At 37.3% G+C, this 18095-nt stretch overlaps 1 protein-coding gene across 1 annotated transcript in view; it reads right to left on the bottom strand.

Annotated features, from left to right (window-relative positions):
- The window catches only part of mcu (mitochondrial calcium uniporter), a 97934-nt gene that overhangs the window by 38704 nt on the left and 41135 nt on the right, over positions 1-18095 (bottom strand). Inside the window, exon 2 of the mRNA XM_082154520.1 lies at positions 17220-17333. Coding sequence (XP_082010646.1) covers positions 17220-17333 — 114 coding nt within the window. The remainder of the gene's footprint in view (positions 1-17219; positions 17334-18095) is intronic.

Consider the following 18095-nt stretch of genomic DNA (forward strand, 5'->3'; position numbering starts at 1 on the left):
TTCCCGTCTGAGAGCTGTATACGATATATACACACAAACCGTAAACAAAAGTAAACTCTATTGCTGAGCTGAGCCAAATGATCCAGCTCTTTTTAGGGAATAGGAATTCCCATCATGAGGAAACAGCAAATTAGTCACGTGTGTTTAATGTTCGCTACGTCAGAATTTATTCGTCAAATGTGTTTCCATCTCCCATTATTCGCATGAACTCTTTTTCAAAAACCACCTCAAGCAAGCGTAAAAACTTTTTTTCAAATTAATAGTTTTTCCTTTTGAAATTTGCCGTTTCCGTCTCGTTTCTGATGTGATGCTTCAAAATGCGCATAAAAACAGGGTAACAGATACATAGCTATTGGCTGCCAGCAAACAACGCCTACTTTGACTGCCCTCAAACACTGTAATTGTAGCCTAGGCCTAGAAGAGTTTGGTTCGTGTTGTCGACATGTTGAGAAGACTTTGCATGCACTTCAAAAGGGTTAGGACTCGGGCTCAAATTGATCAGTCGACCAATCACAACAGACTGGGTATCTGACCAATCAGAGCAAAGTAGGCACTCGGAAAGGCGGGATTTAGAGAGACTGAATCCTTGATCAAACCATTTCAGGCACCGTGAGAAAAGAGGTGATGCTGCAATGTTATGAGAAAATTAAAGCGTTTCTTGACCTTGTAAACCTGTTGTAGGAGACCTCCAAAACAAAATTAGGAACCTTTAATATAGCATAAGAGGGGCACTTTAAAATAATAAACCAAGTGAGATATAAATTCACAATAACTAGAAACTCACAATTCTGCAATATAAAGATGCAATTATAAATCGTGAGATAGTCACATTTATGAAAAATAGCAGCAGTTATGAGAAATACTCACAACAGTAAGACATTATAGTCAATTCCGAGAAATGAAGTTGAAATTAAGAAAAAAATAGTTTGCAATACCAAGAAATAAAGACAATTCCTTAATATATCAAATTAAAATCGCAAGAAATTACTTATTAATAACTGTTGAATCATCCTGTTTGGGTTAAACTGGGTCAATGTTTTACACCCGCTTCTCAGTGCAGGGAGACACACTAAACCAGACAGATATTTATAAACTCAGAATGATGTCATAAATGTTTGCGATGTTTAGGGAAATGTGAAGCCAGAATCATGTTTCTGAAGAGCTCTACTCTATTTACAAATCGTCATCAGTACTACAGTTTCACAAATAGCACCCACCCACACTGCACTTCACTGAACTGAATACATTTTTACACCGAACATAGTAAAAACACTTAAACTACGACTTCAGCTCTTTACCATGTGAAGCTGTGATGACTAGGCTGCATCAAAAGTCATTTCCAGAGAAACGTAAAATTATTTTGTGCATAATATATCACCAGCAGTGTAGCATCTCGCATATTGGCACTTGTTAGAAATGAACAGCTTTGAAAAAGCTGCAAATTTTCAAACAGATGTCACGCTACTGAAAGATGCCCAGTTGTAGCCTTGTTACTTCTGTTAGTTACTTCCCAACATTGGCACACACACACATACACCAGACAGACAGACACACACACACACACACACACACACATACGACCAAACCGGTTGTCTATCCTTTGTGTGTACAGAACAAAGCAAGGTTCAATATGTATTTAGGGTTTGGTCTTTTACAGGACAATCACATTCTACAATTTCTGACTGGAATTTCTGATCAGACAGCGACAACCAAATTTACATTCAATCCAAGCAGCCTAGATTGTGCAGAGCCAAACTAAACAACTATCACAATTTCAGGAGTGACTTCTGTATCCTGTACAAACACAATTTAGAGGGCTTATTCCTGCATTTAAATCCAACTGTTCCTCCTAAAAGGCGTGACCGTTTGTGACACGCAAAAGCTTCACTTTTAATATAGCAGATCATTCAACCAATAAAAAAAAAGTATCTTTTTTCAGATTTTGGGTTCCTTTCTTTTGACAATGTCTCAAAGTGTGCTAGTTTTTAAAAACATAACATAATCGTCTCTGTGAAAACTAGAAAAACGCAAATTTGTGAAAGCGGAGACATCATATGCATACACGTTACTTGTTCAGTCTATAGACGTGTAGTGTTTCTTTACAAACTGACATCACTAACTAGTGGCCTGGTAGAATAATAAAAAAAAGTAATCGTTTTGGCAGATCTGTGTGAAAAACGTTTCCGTTTTTAGTACATTGTTGTCGTGCGAACGTACCCTGAATGTTCAATTACTAGGGATACACAGATATTAAAAGTTCTGGCTGAAATTGACAGGTTGATAATTATTTTAAGTGTTACTGCTGAAATAAAAAAAAATAAAAAAATGCTACAAGTGAATTTAGGCATCACAACATTATATGTAAAGAATGAAAAACTTATTTTATTTTCTTAAGATTACATTTAACAGTGTTACTGATTTATAAGTTGTTGTTTTTTTATATTAACTTCAAATGAGCATGCACAATTAAACATCCAATATCAATCGATGCCAAAAAGAATAAATAAATAAATAAATATCCTAATTGGCCGGTATCTCGTATTGTGCATTAAAAATCATTACTTTAAGAATTGGGAACAAAAAATGTAAATACTGAGATTATACCATCCATTGCCATTTATCCGAAAAATTCTGATTGGCTATTGCTCAACCATACCTTATGCTTTAAATGCAGAATTTTCCATTTTTAGCTAAGCAGTAATGATACATTATTATCACTGTTAAATGGTTATTTAACAATTAGCCTACATTCAGTTCTGTATTAATAATTCAGTTTGTTTCCGCCCGCAAACAAACTGCAAGCATGAAGGCCCACCCCTAAACATACCCATCACTGAGTATAACCACAGAGAGAAGTATAACCCCCCCCCCACCCCCCACCCACCCCCCCACCCCACCCCACCCCACCCCCACCCCACCCCCACCAGCCGCCACCGCCTTCATGTATTTGTTCTCCATGTTGAAATGAGCGCACTGCCGACCCAATGAGTCATATGGAGACAGATGGTCATACGCTTCAGAGTAGAGCGAGTAACCCGACCACACAAACCTCACACATGACTCGCTGGAGAATTCTCAGTGACAGTTGTGCAAATATGTGCACACAAACCCAAGCAACAGACTCACTGGAGGATCTTGGGATCCTACAACACAACCTCACGGCAAATCATAACTGTTTCACGTTTTGGTGAATTGGTGGATAATTCGAATGAATTTGTACAATCTTATTCATATGTTTTCATTCGATCTGCTTACGGCCAGTGATGGGTATGTTTAGGGGTGGGCCTTCATGCTGGTCATGTCACCTCGTAACATTGTTTCGCTTTTCAGCGAGATCAGGTTGGCTCCTACAACAATGGCCTCCTATCCTGGAGACCTGCAGCTAAGCTTTCCTCTGCAGGAATGATATTTGCTTGTGGAAATGCTGATGGCTTATGTCTCTGAATGCTGGCGTCTCCAGTGCCAAGGCAGGGTCTGCTAGGCTAGGGGGCGCAACTGGGCTGGGAGGAAGAGAATTAGCCCTTGCTTTCCCCTTTGTCAAAGTTTCCGCTGCTTGTCTGCCTTCTCTCTGTGGCTCATGTCCTCAGTGTGGATCTAGTATGGCTGGGTGATACAGCAAAAAATCTCTATAAAATCTCTTTAAGCCTTTTGACATCCGATAAGTATTTTGGAATGCATTTATCCGCTCAGAAACAACTTTAAAGGATGATTTTTTTAACAATAAATATCAGAAGAAAAGACATTTAGATCAAAAATACAACTATAGCCAAGTAATGATTAATATAAAGAAGTAAAAAATTATATTCAATTGTTTTAATTTATATGCACCAATACACAGAAAAAAATAAATAAAGTGCAATTTTACAAAAAAAAAATGTAAATACATGTCAGAAAGGGACTGTTTAAACGGTCAGTTTTAGAAAATCATTAAATTGATTCATAGAAATAAAATTCAACTTACCAGCTCTAAGACCATTTTTCTTATTGAAATTTAAATTAGAGACGCTACAAAAACATCTCCGCTTTAACGCTCACTCTCATATCTTATACTCATGAGATAAAGGATTGTGAAACCACTCTTTAGGAAAACTAATGGCCAATAAATAGCTCATTAAATCATTTAGATATTCATCATTTTGCTTAATTTTATAACATGAGCAAAATCATTGCGAATACATCATGAATATTTAACATATCACCCAGCCAAAAGACTTATTAAATAGTTATTAATAAAAATGAGCCAAAGGCTTGGACATGACTAACAATGTGCGTTTGTGGAGTTTTACAGAAGTCTCATAATTCATTCCCAAAGCTGTAGTAATTTAATGTTCATGTCAATGGACTGGAGTAATGGTGTCTGAGGATGGCTTACAATAAATAAAACACACATGCACTTGAAAAGAAAAGAAAAAAGGTTTAAATCACACATTACAGCTGATGTAAAATACTCCTCAGTGGCTGAAATCAGGAGCAGCACTTTGAACTTTGCAGTCGTCATGACAATCCGCAATACTGTCAAAAATACACAGTAGCATTCAAGAAGACAATACATGTTTCCCACGATTGTGATTCCTGCACATGCATTAATGCCACATCTGCTCCATTGCTAAAGTCTCATGCATAGTGAACTAATTCAATTTTGCCTGAATACTAAGACAATTAATGTGAATGTTCCAGCAAAATCTGGCAACAAATTAACTTGCACTTCGAACAGTCAGCCTAAAAAAAAAAATTTAATTCAAGTGATTCAAGTGTGAAATATGATTTCTTTTTAATTAAGCTATGGAAGACATTCGCTGCATCCAAAATCAAATACTTCGCTACTAGATAGATTGTGAAAAACTGTCTGCCAACAGAGAAGTATGACCAAATAGATAGTATTTGAAAAACAGTAGGTGAATTCAATGGACACTTTACTCTCCCATGAGGCAACGGGAGAGGATTTGTTAACGGCGGTGAAGCGACGCAACTGACGGCGTAGGTCATGTGACAGTGACGACATGGCGGATGTAGAACATCTTAATTTCATTAAAGGATTCGTTCACTTCAGAATTAAAATGTCTTGATGATTTACCCACCACCACATCATCCAAGATATTCATGTCTTTCTTTCTTCAGTCAAAAAGAAATTAAGGTTTTTGAGGAAAACATTCCAGGATTTTTCTCCATATAGAGGACTTCAACAGTTATCAGCGGGTTGAAGGTCCGAATTGCAGTTTCAATGCAGCTTCAAAGGGCTCTACACGATCCCAGCCGAGGAATGAGGGTCTTATCTAGCCAAACCATCAGTCATTTTATTAAAAAAAGAAACATTTATATACTTTTTAACCAAAAATGCTCGTCTTGAACCAGCTGTGATGCGCCGCGCATTACGTAATCACGTTGAAAGGCCGATCGTTTGGCTAGATAAGACCATTATTCCTCGGCTGGGATCGTGTAGAACCCTTTGAAGCTGCAATTTGGACCTTTAAACCGTTGATAACCATCCAATAAGTCCATAAAAATCCTGGAATGTTATCCTCAAAAACCTTCATTTCTTTTTGACTGAAGACAGACAGACATAAACACCGTGGATGACGTGGGGGTGAGTAAACTATCAGGGAATTTTTTTTCAGAAGTGAACTAATCATTTAACACTCCACACATTCATTATATATAGAACATACTTTTTTAACAGTCACAAAAAAAGTTTCAAACCAAATGTAATATACAGTGTGTGATTTTGGACACCGGTTTTGTGTTTATGTTTGTGAAAGCTTTAACTCATTGTAAACCCACCCTTATCACAACAGTTGCAAATGTATTACTTATAGTTAATGCAATCTGTAGAGTTTCCAATTAACAACCACACACAAACTAAACATAAGCTCCTTGGAGAGATGAGAAACAATTAAAAATATGATTCACTGAAGCAAATCAATGATCATACAGTCACATGGGTTTCATCGGCCAAGAGCAATCAGGGATAGGTCTTCATGACTTTTTTGTTGTTGTTGTTTTTTGCAAGCTCACTGAAACCAGGATCAAAGATTAAAATGCCATGACCCATTCATTTTCCTAAGAGACAAGAGGCTGAATCAATATTTGTCCAATACTTCAGCTTCACTCTTTCACTGCAAAGATTTTGCACGGTTGAACGACTGCAAATGGATTTACTCTGTATTGACCGGGTTCATGGTTATCTATCTAAAAAACAGACAAAAAAAACTTTCCACTGTAACATCACTAAAATGTGGTGCCATTAAAATCAAATCTTATCTTTTCAATTCACAGTTGCGGTCCATTTCTGTTAATGATGCCGTTCCTCTCCGGCACACACGCCTCCCAGGAGATCACATAAAGATTTGAGCCTTAACCGAAGGGAAAGACTCAATTCAAGTGCTCAAACAGTCTTCCTCTTTACAATTATTCGGACACTTCTGGTCATGGAAATAAGAATACATAATAAATACATATATACAAACTCTACTTATTAATTATAATGTTTATTTTAATGTTACACAGCAACAGCACCAAATGTAACTTATTTTACACAAAAAGTTTGCAAAAAAGTCTATGATGAGTTGACTAAATCTATAGTCAAGTGTAATGAGAAATTAATTTAGTTATGGTCAAAATAAAAGGAACATAATACAACTGAAAAAAATATCTATCTATCTATCTATCTATCTATCTATATATCTATTCCATCATTTCTAACTATTTCTATTCTAATTCTCAGAGGAGTTAAAAGCTGAAAAACAATAGGTCATTTAATCCATTGTTAGAGTGAGAGAAAAGCAAAGATGGGTGTTCGGACGGGATTCAAATCACGAAGTATGCTTGCAAAACACACATTTACCTCATCCGGACTGAGTTTAAAAGTGAGATGGTTCCACTTCATAGGCTCCTTTCCTATGGAGACTGTTGGTCATGATGCTGGTTTTCACCAAACTTCACTCATCTGATGTACAGCACATCGTGATATAAACACTAGCAAACACAGTTAAGTCTAATGTTTGTGTATGTGTGCTGTTAAACACGTGTGTGCCGTCTACCTGTAGGCTCTGATGGGTTTTCAGATCACATGGGGCCAAAAAACATTATCTTCCAGTTTTCCACAGGGAAAAAGAAAATCTCCAGGCAGCTTCAGTATCACAAACAGAGCCTAAAATACACGGTTGCCTTCACCACCACAAAAACACTTTAACGCTCTGAGAAAGCATTTACCACTTTTAAATGTTTTGTTTTTTTCACATCTCTAATAAAGTAATCAAACTTTGACAGGGTGAGATTGCCGAATGAAATTATAGTTCTCTCTAGCATTAAACTGGGATTAAGTATTGTACCATAAAAAAACACATCAGTGATTCACATTCTGATTCCTTAACGATTATTCTTATTGTATCCCCTACCCTCATAGGCCAGTTGTGAAATCATTTCAAAATCACTACAGTAACACCAAATAAAAAACTAAATCTAGGAATACACATGAACATGTCTTCAAATACAAACAAATGCATAAATCCACAACAAAATATGCCTTTATACATATTTTTTAATCAGGAAACAATGAAAGCTGAAGAAAGAATTGCTAAGGATGAAAAACTCTTGTAGTTTTATAGTGTCACTCCTGGTTAAGATGTTGCGTTACAGTGGAATGATTTGCATCTCTGTAGCGAATCATTAAACAAGCTGGCTCAACAGAATGATGTGTTTGTAAATTGGACACCATCATCCCAGGCAAAGAAAGACTGCATGCAACCAGAAATGAGCCAGATGTGTGCGCCAGACCTCATGCCCCTTGGAAAAGAGGATCCTCGCTCTGGGCTCAGGGAGGTCTGGCAGCTGGCATACACACTGAACACACACAACATTATAAAACCTTGTGCTCACACTATCTGGGCTTAACTCTGCTGCTTAGTTAGTTGCTGTTGTGTTGCATCATGGGCTGATTCCTGAGGAACTGTACCACAATCTGTTACTGATTTCAGCAGCTGTGGTTAGACAATATCTATAACAGTACATTATATATAACAAAGAGACCATTTGAATGAAAAAGCGGGTGTCAATAACCAGGTGTTCTGTCTGGTAATAGAGAGTGAATGAAGGTTTGCCAGCTGCTGCTGATTTGCAACATACGATTGAGAATGCAAGCTACAACAGTGTGCTTTGTTGTTTGATTGACCCATAATTTGGATGTACAATAGGGAAATCGTAACCATATCATTGATCCATGCATAATTTACCCGCCAACTCTCCCCATGGCCATTTACTATACAACAAACATTTTAATAGATTACAAAAAATACTTTTCAAATTTCTTTCTTTTTTTTTTTTCTTACAAATTATACTGGTTTGAAGCAGGGATGAAACGGAAGTAGTGAGACATCTTTTCTTCCATATTGTGATGTACATCTCAGTTAAACAAATTATCTAAAAATAAAAAAAATTAGGGAGGGGACCTGGTTCAATACACCCATTGTTGAATGGATGGAGAGAGATCTGAATGCAGTCGATTGTAAGAAAGGGCGAGGTTTTAAGTGGATTAAATGATTGGAAAGGTCTGGCAAATGTCACCAGAGAGAAGTATGTAATTTCTCTGGAATATAGAGATATGACATTTTGATTAAGGACATTCGGAATTATTCACAATAAAATAGATAAAATGCATTTAGAAAAATAGATTTCATGCTGAACACAGTAGCAGTTCTTGGTTCATTTCGAGTTGAATATGGTCAAACCCAATGGCCTGTGATTGAGTGATTGAGTCAAATGGTAAATCACTAACCGCTCCAACTGATTCAATCAGTGAGAGAGTCATCAAACTAGAGTTGGAGATTGACTTGAGTCATTGACAGATTCATTAAAAAGAACAGGTTCATAAGAGTCAATTGTTTTGGAACCGCTTGGGCTTCATTCACTGAAAAAATTATAATTCACTCCTAAATTTAACACTGCTAGCAGGAAACACTGCCAGAGTATTTTCATGCAAAGAAGACTGCATATGTTGAAAAAACATGAACAGAACCAAAATGTTCCTTCCAATATTTATAAAGAGATGAAACCAGTTCTTGATTTACAATACTGTACAGTATGATACAGTGACAGACAGAATGTGATGCATCTCTTTACACACTCCCACACTCCAAATGTCCTCCTCTAGTGTATCACACATTATTTAAGCATTACGTCTTAGGAATTCAGGGCACCTTTAAACAACACTTTCTCCATGTGACATGTCTCAGACTAATCTAATTGAGGCAGATGGAGAAATTACCACGAGGAACTGGATTGTCTGTGTTCTCATTTCGCTCTGCAGTAGTAACTTGATTTCCTCAGTTCTACAGAAAGCTGTTCTTTAAGACAGGAAAGGTTAGACGGGACTGAGAGGCCGAAAAAAGACCTGACTGCCAAAACAGCAGTTTCTAAAATGGGGCTTTTCAACTTCTGGGCCCTGCTAGCATCTCTGAAACAAGAACAGGAGAAGTTCACACTACAAAATGTGTCTGTGAAAGATAGAAGAACAATCTATTTAAAATATAGAGCCCTAGATTTTCTGTGATGCAGAAAGCAAAGATGAATCCAGTCATAAAAGTGGAATTTACTGTATACTGTGGAATGGTGAGGAATTTGGCAAAATTTGGATGAATGAATAGGGCTGTACATTTAATCAAATTGCAATATGGACTGGTGCCTGTGAATGTTAAAATGCAAAAAGACTGCTATTTAGTATGAAGTCTGCATGTTTTACACATGCTGAAGTTTTCAGCATCTGCCATTTCAATATTATGAGGATATGAATACATGAATTTCATCTCCAGAGCTGCTCTGAGTGTCGCTTTACCAGCATTTCACCCTTTATTAAGAAATAACACTTTTTTAGTCTCTTTTAATTTAAACTGTACTTTGTACCTCACAGCACTTTATTGGGCAAAAAAAAGAAGAAGCATTTTTCCAATTTTATTTGATTACTTTTTAAAATAATAATTCAATTTTGTTTGAATTTATTTTATTAAAACCTTTTTTAATAATGTATTTGTATTAAATTATAAAACAGAATTTAGATCAGACAACACAGAGTTTCTGAAAAAAATAAAACATTTCATAGGGAAGTACTATTGTTAAAATTTAAATAAATTATTGAATTATTAAAGTTTTGTGAATTATTCTCTTCTTCAGTATTTTCAAAAGGTATAATCCATAACAGAGGGAGCAGAAGAAATTCAGCTTTAGATAGTGTGCAGTTTGCCGAAGGTCAGAATAAATGAGATCATTGTGAAAAAGCAATATACCACAATTCCAACTTCCTATCTGAATGGGATTAGATTCCTCAGAGGACACTAATATTACTTGATCCTGAAAGGTGTGCGAGGACAACACAGACATGTCTGGGATTAAAAATCAAGACATGCACATCAATGTAAAATATTTACATTTATGCACTTGGCAGACGCTTTTATCCAAAGTGATTTACATAGCATTTAAGGTATGCTTTTTATCTTGACATGCTTTCCCTGGGAACTTCATCTCCAGAGCTGCTCTGAGAGTCACTTCACCCAGTCACATAACATTACATATTTTTTCATCCGTGTTATCATTTATTTAATTTCAACTGTGAGGGCCCTATTTTAAAAATCTAAGCGCAAGTGCAGTTAGGTCGTACGAATCCACATTTGCTAGTTTAACAATGGGAAAAATGGTCGGTTCGCCCGGCGCATGGTCTAAAAGGGTTGTCCCTATTCTCTTAATGAGTAATGTGTGCTTTTAATGAGTAACCATCTACAGGACAAAGTTTACATATGCGCATTGTGGACCCGCCTATATTAGTAACACACTCTTTAAATAACAAAAAAAATAAAAATTGCACCATTGACTTTAGACAGGTTTCAGTTGGTCAATGGAGTAGTCTATTTCAGTTCCTCAAAATAGCAACATGCCAACAATGTGCCTGAACACACCTCATTTTCAGACCTGACACCCATGGGCGAACAACTGGGCGCAAATGCATTTGCTATTTAAACAACGTGGTGCAGGACGTGAAAATGATAACTGCGTCGGGCTGACACTGTCAAAAAAAAACTTGCGCCTGGCACTGCATTGCAAAGGTTGTATGACAGGGCTCTAAACCTCTGTTGTGCTGCACTTTGTTTTTCCATAAAAAACATTTGATCATATGAACTGATCTGACTATAAACTAGTACCGTTTCTGATACAAGCAGTAGCGACAATGAGAGCAATCTTATTAAATGGTGTTTCTGATAGGGCTCTCTGGACAGCAGCATGTATGCTCACGGCATATACTTATGAGAGGCTAATTCATTTCAAGCAAGAGTTGCTATTCTCTTGTTAGGCAGAGTGCCTGCCTGCACGTATAAGAACGATAACAATCGAGTGTAGAAAAACAGGCTTGTGGAGAGAGTGCTAGATATGGCTGAAGAGAGCAGTGGTCTCTCTAAGCCGCATGTGTGTGCAGCTGCACATTTCTGATATAGCTTCCCTAAAGACAGAAAAAAGAAGAAAAAGCAGACCGGAATGTTTGAATGCGTTGAATCAGAGCGAAACGAATGGATGGCACTTCGACTACAACCCATTTGCATGTTCACTGCTTTTTAATATGGAACTAAAATTGAACTAAAACTCTTAGGAAAGACTGCATTACATTCACAAGATTGATGTACACACACACACACACACACACACACCAGAGTTATTGTAATGGATTTGTAATGTTGGCTGTTAGTATATATTTCTTTCTTCTGGTTATTTTGTATTTGGCACACGTAAATATTGTCACATTCTTTACTTAATAATAGAAAAAGCATTGTGAGCCAAGTTGTTCGTAGAACCTTTGGCATCAATGGTCTCTATGATCTACTTGGGCTTATGATACTTTTGAGAAACACAGTCCAGGATGGGGTGGATGGGGTGTTTTTACTCGGGTGGCTAAAAGGTCCAATAGAAATAGGTCCTTCTCAGCATGACATGCAATTGCAGCAAACACTGGTGAGTATGGATTTTTTTACGTTTACTTATATTTTTGTCCATTTTTAGGTGTTCTTAATCTTTTGATTATTACTGTTGCCTAGTCATTCCGCATGTGCAAGTGATTTTTTGTATTAATTAAAAAAATTTAGCCCAGCATTTAACATTTTAACCCAATCTAAAGATGGGTTATCTGAATTACCCAAAATATATAGTTTTTAACCTAGCATTGATGTGTAGGCATGATTTCTCAAAAAAAAACTTTTTTTTAAAGAATCCACAAGACTTCAATTAACATACATTAGATAAGAGTAACATCAAGAAAATGTCAGAAAGCAACAGATACTAAGGCTCTTAATGGTCAGTGCCATTAGGGTGGGTCTAAGCGAAAGGTCCATTTTCTTAATGCAGTTATTCCCCTCATCTTTCTGGCTGTGTCAGTTAACCTATCCGGCATCTCTCTCAAAGTGACGTGTTGTTTGTTGGGGTAATTCCTGATCTGTTTGTGCGTGTGCGTGTGCGTGTGCGTGTGCGTGTGCGTGTGCGTGTGCGTGTGCGTGTGTGAGAGAAAGTGAGAGAGATTAATCACGTCCATATGAGAATAATGCTGAGCACAGCTCTCTCTCTCTCTCTCTGAGAGATAACCTGTCAGTGGAGGAAGAGAGCTGCAGAGAGAGAGAGAGAGAGAGAGAGAGAGAGAGAGAGAGAGAGAGAGAGAGAGAGAGAGAGAGAGAGAGAGAGAGAGAGAGAGAGAGAGAGAGAGAGAGGCAGAGACACCGAGCGAGACATGCAGCCTAGAAGAGATTTATTAATTAGGTTATACAGTGTACTGGAAAATAAGTTGTCAAAATATTGCCTAATCTTTTGATATTGTTTAATAGGAAAATACACTGTGGAACAACCAAGTTTATACATTTGAACAAGCTCCAAACAATTTTTGCATGATTTTACAGACAAGGAAAATAACTCCACGACAGCTTTCATTTGAACAAACCCCTGAGCCTATCATCTACTCAGCAATTTAAACGCAAAACCCTCTAGCCATGCAAACTCTATTTCACACATTATTGTTCTGAAACATCCGAGCACAAATGTGTTGTATTCTCAGTGTTGCAGCAAGAGGCACTAGAGTGGTTGTACTTCTACCGTTTTAGGTAAACTACTCTCAGAACAACAATGTAAAGAACATCTTATGGAGCAAGTTAAAGTAAAGGTACCATGCATAATTTCTATGCAAAAATCATGACTATTTGCAAAGAGTCTCATGCCACTGGTTAAGCTGCAACCATCCGATTGGTTTAATCTTTTCTGCTGATGTAACAGCGAGGAAACATACTATTACCCAATCATATCATATCCTAACATGTTTCACCTCCTCACCTCCAATCACCAAAATCTAACCCAACTTTTAAACAATTCCTCCTGTATATTTTACACTGTATCGTAACCAGACGCAGCGCACGATAAAACGTATCTTTTCTATGTTAATCAGAGTTTTTGTCCTAACCAAAAGCAACAGCGTTACACGATGAGAGACAGGGGATTCTATTTTTGGGATGGTTTCTATTTCTGCCACGTCACAGCTGACAGCTCAGGTACTGATTATGTTTTGTATGATATTACAATGGTTTCTTTTGAGTTTGTACAACACTGTGCATAACTTTAATAGACAATGAAAGCGACAATGGACATCTTTTAAGATCTTGAAAAGAACTCAAAAGAACATTCAAACTGTGAACTGTGTGAACAAACAAGTGTATTTATATTCCATATATTCCATGACTAAGTTTGCATCAGTCACTGAGTATTTTGAACAAGGTTTTAAAAAAAAAAAAAAAAATTTTATCAGTTTTATTATGTACTTATCCATTTCTTTGCTAATGCAAAACAACAGTGCATTTCACATACATACAGTTTGCAATATATATACACATATACACACACACACACACATATAGTATCAGAACAGTAACAGTATCAAAACAGTGCTTTTTAAGCACAAATCACACAACTTTTTCAGGCTGCTCCAGTCAATGCGCACACACGTTCATGAGTAACTACATGAGTAACTACTAGATAGATACATTTGTAGAACTTTAGCATAACTTTACGATTCATCCCATATGCACGGGTGGACCATCTCTGTCTTAAGGCCCTAATATACTTCAAGCTAAATCTGGTGTGATGTCATTTTGAACCAAATCAGGCCAAAACAAAGTTCGTTTTGTGTTTGTTTTGTATTCGTTTCATCAATTCAAAACAGCTTGCCAAAGCGAACTTTCTGGAAATGTTTGCTCTGGCGGTTAAATAAACCTACGAACTACCATTGGTCCTTAGAGATTACATAATATGTAGGTGTGGCTCTGTGGCTCCGCCTTCTTTAATGTGGAAATCATGAAAAAACAACCACTGGAGAGCCACTTTATAGTAGAAAATGCAGTTTCAATTCTAATTGAAAAGACAGACTGTTTTTCCATGTTTAATACAGTAAAGCTGCTTGCTTTCAACAATCTATTGTATACAGTGGTATATAAATAAACGTTACGTGGCTTTACTGGAGTGTTGAGTTGCAGAGCTAGTGCAAACATCAACATCACTATGATCAGATGCTTTCTGAACTGCTGTTATCTCACGCCAGTCATTTTTGTTGCGAGTTCATTTTGTTATTGAGAGTAAAGCGTGCAGCACATATTTACATATTCATCTAAACATCACACTCAGCAGCGCGGCCGACGCCAGGATGTTCACTAACAGTATATCCCTGCTCACGTATTTCGGACTTCTTTTTATCCCAAACAGAAGAGCGAAAAAGCAGTGAGGATTTCGGGGCCTTTATACAGTCTCTGATATCCTGCTTCACCTGGAAATACATCAGATTACAGAACTAAAATGGGTTTAACCGACTTTAAAGAGGTTTACAGCTGGCATTCACACATGCTCTTTTCTTTCTATAAAAAACACACACTCTGCAGCAGTAAAGACACAGCTAGAGATAAAAAGGTGAAAGGAGAGAAAGAGAAAGTCTTGGCACTCTCTCTCTACTATCCTAAAGAGGTTGATAATGCTATAATCTATTCCTTCATCAAATCCCTCGGGTAGGAAAGAGAACGCCTCCATTTCACACTCAACACTTTGAAAATGGGACTTTTCTAAAGGTCACACTTTCTTCCCATTTCAATAAACAAAACACACACACACACACACACACACACCGAGAAAGAATCATACTAATGCACCAGCAAGAAGCACGTCGAGCACTCACACAACAAATATCCTCCTCTGATCATACATTTTTCATGTCACAGACACTGGCAGGAAGATTATACGCATCCCTATTTGAAAGATGTGAACACTTTCCCTTACAGGGATGTTTTAATATCATGTGTTTAAGCCTCACTGGTTTTGCAAACCAAACTAGAGTTGAAGGAAAAAACAATCCTAATGTTTCTCGGGGCAGATGCTGAATTGATCTCCTGCCAATGGGAATAACAATGAGTAAAAACCAGGATAAAATGATCATGCTACAGGAGACATCAATTCGATTATGCTTGGATTGCTCTTCATGAACATGGCAAAATAAAAAGCCTCTGGGAGTCTGAATCACTAATATGAATCATAATTCATTAGAGATAAACACAAACCTTGGAATTAATATTACAGTTTGTTATTAACATGAAGTCAACTTGCACCAAATTTTACAAATGTTTGAGGGGAGTTGATCAGGAATTGACTGAATTGTAAAAAAAATGGCTTGATGATGTCATCCAATGAGGAAAGTGTCATAATTTTAGGGGTGGAGCAAGTTGTTGTGTACTTTGTTTCTTAAGCGTATGCTAGGGTACGGGTACAGTGCGTGTCATCATCAGCACAGTATGCGCTTACTGCATGCAGTTTCGACACAAATGCTTAGCATTCAACACATGCACATGGTGAAATTTGTCTCGCACGCACTGTATGCATATCCTAATGTACGCATAAAAAAAAACCGAAGTATACTTTGGGCTTATACTCAGTATACTCAGCTCACACACGAGCCTTGAATTTTTTGCACAACACTAGCTAGGGTTGTTGTTCGCGAGTGAACAACCGGCGAGTTCCTGTGTTAATGCACACCATCAAATGGAGAATCCTTTGAAAGGCTACTTTGGCTTCATATTTTGATGAAAGACCATTATTTTTCTTTGGAATAACAGGCACTGATGGATTGAGCATAATAAGAGCAGGAAAGTACAGTCTATGAACTGCATCTGTGACATGCTGTTTACTACCAAGAATTGTAGTCGTTCTTTTCGGTCCTTCATAAAGTTGTTCGTAAAAACAACCTGGAAATAATGAATAATAAATGTACATTTTAAACATTTGTATATAATATACAACGACTGCATGAGAAGATCAGAAAGGGAAATGAATGGAAAGGAAATGATGCAACTATGATGCAACGTTATGCAACTAGTCTTTACATGGATCTGAGCTCTTTAAACTGCACCGTCAACGCCTAACCAGCTGCTCCTCCACAGGGGAAAAAAGTTTCATCTCAAAAGGAAAAATTAGTTAACTTTTGTCGGTAACACTTTGGTTTAGAGTCCAATTCTCACTATTAACAAGTTGCATATTATAATGTATATTACTAGGATTTTGGCCATTCATTAGTACTTCTAAAACACATTGTAACGCCTTATTCTGCATCTCTTAATCCTACACTTAGCAATACCTAAACTTAACAACTACCTTACTAACTATTAATAAGCAGTAATTAGGAGTTTGAGGCAAAAGTCATAGTTAATAGTTCGTAATAGTGATAATTGAACCCTAAACTAAAGTGTGACCCTTTTGTCTATATTAGTAAAGCCTGTAATAGCTTCAACAAAAATACTAAATTATAGAGTTTTAAATGCTTCTTTTTGGGCTGGAGCAAATAAATAAGCTGGAGAAAGAAACAGGAGATGTCACCCCCTGGGGAAACATTCAGAAATTGTGCACTTGATATGGATTTGCAGCCTGATATTGAAGGCCAGTGTGTGAAGTCCACAACACTGCAGGTGGTTCAGAAGAAAGGTAAAGGAGCACACATTTTGCATTCGTTATGCGCCCTCCAAGTTCTGTATTCTGAACCAAGTTCTGTGTATGTGTATATGATGTTAAATCATAAATGTACTGTAGAGACTGAGAGGGCTTATGGTCAGCATTTGGAACATTTCTCAAGCATCACACCTTAGCTCAGACTGTGAATAAATCACAATGTGTGAAACACTCACCTGGGCTGTCAGAGTGGCACTGGGGTGGCAGAAGAGAGCAGACCTGGCACCTGTTCTCAGACCGTGTGCTCTCCTGACAGTCTGGTGACTTCCAAGGGAAATGGACAGCGCCTCCTGCAGGAAAGGAGGAAATATAGAATATCAGTCTTTGAAAATGTGACATTCAAGTACAAGAAATTATAATAAAATAATAATGTGCCCTTCAAGTGGAAAGCTGTATTCACAGGTGGGAAACATGAAATTCTATACAATACATGAATTGCTGAGATGTGAGGTTGGAAGGGGAATATTGATTTGAAATACTGTGGAACACTGTTTTATAAGATAACATCATATTAACAGAAATCTATACAGTAGAAACCGGTGAGTGGAAAGCAAGTAACCATGTATAAATAAGTGATAGAAATGGATCAATTTCATCATTTTGAATTCAGGAGTTTCAAAGTCATCATCTGATTGGTTGAATTCTACAGGATTTCCGGGAGACGCGCGTGCCGCATTCTTTATCGGTAAGAAACAAAGATGCTGTGACGCCAAACCCCATCATGGAAGAAAGCCGTCGTGTTTACAACTGTGACAATCACTTATCAAGATGGATTTTCAAAAGTATGTGAAGTGTGTACATTTTGCAACATAGACTCTTTAAAATACATCCAAGAGTGTTACACACAGGCATGTTATTGTAGGGACATCAATGTTATATTTTTACGCCCCTAAACATGACGCGGAACAAAACGTTCCATTGGGCGCCTCTGGGAGGTCCTTGGCCAATGAAAGCTGCGAGTCCAGTCCTTCTGCGGTCAGTCTGATACCATCGAGTACCAACAACTGTCTTGTTGTTTGGTACCAAATTTCAATACCTAAGGGGTTAATCTC

This window comes from Leuciscus leuciscus (genome assembly GCF_965113295.1).
Source record: "Leuciscus leuciscus genome assembly, chromosome: 22".
Taxonomy (NCBI): Eukaryota; Metazoa; Chordata; class Actinopteri; order Cypriniformes; family Leuciscidae; genus Leuciscus; species Leuciscus leuciscus.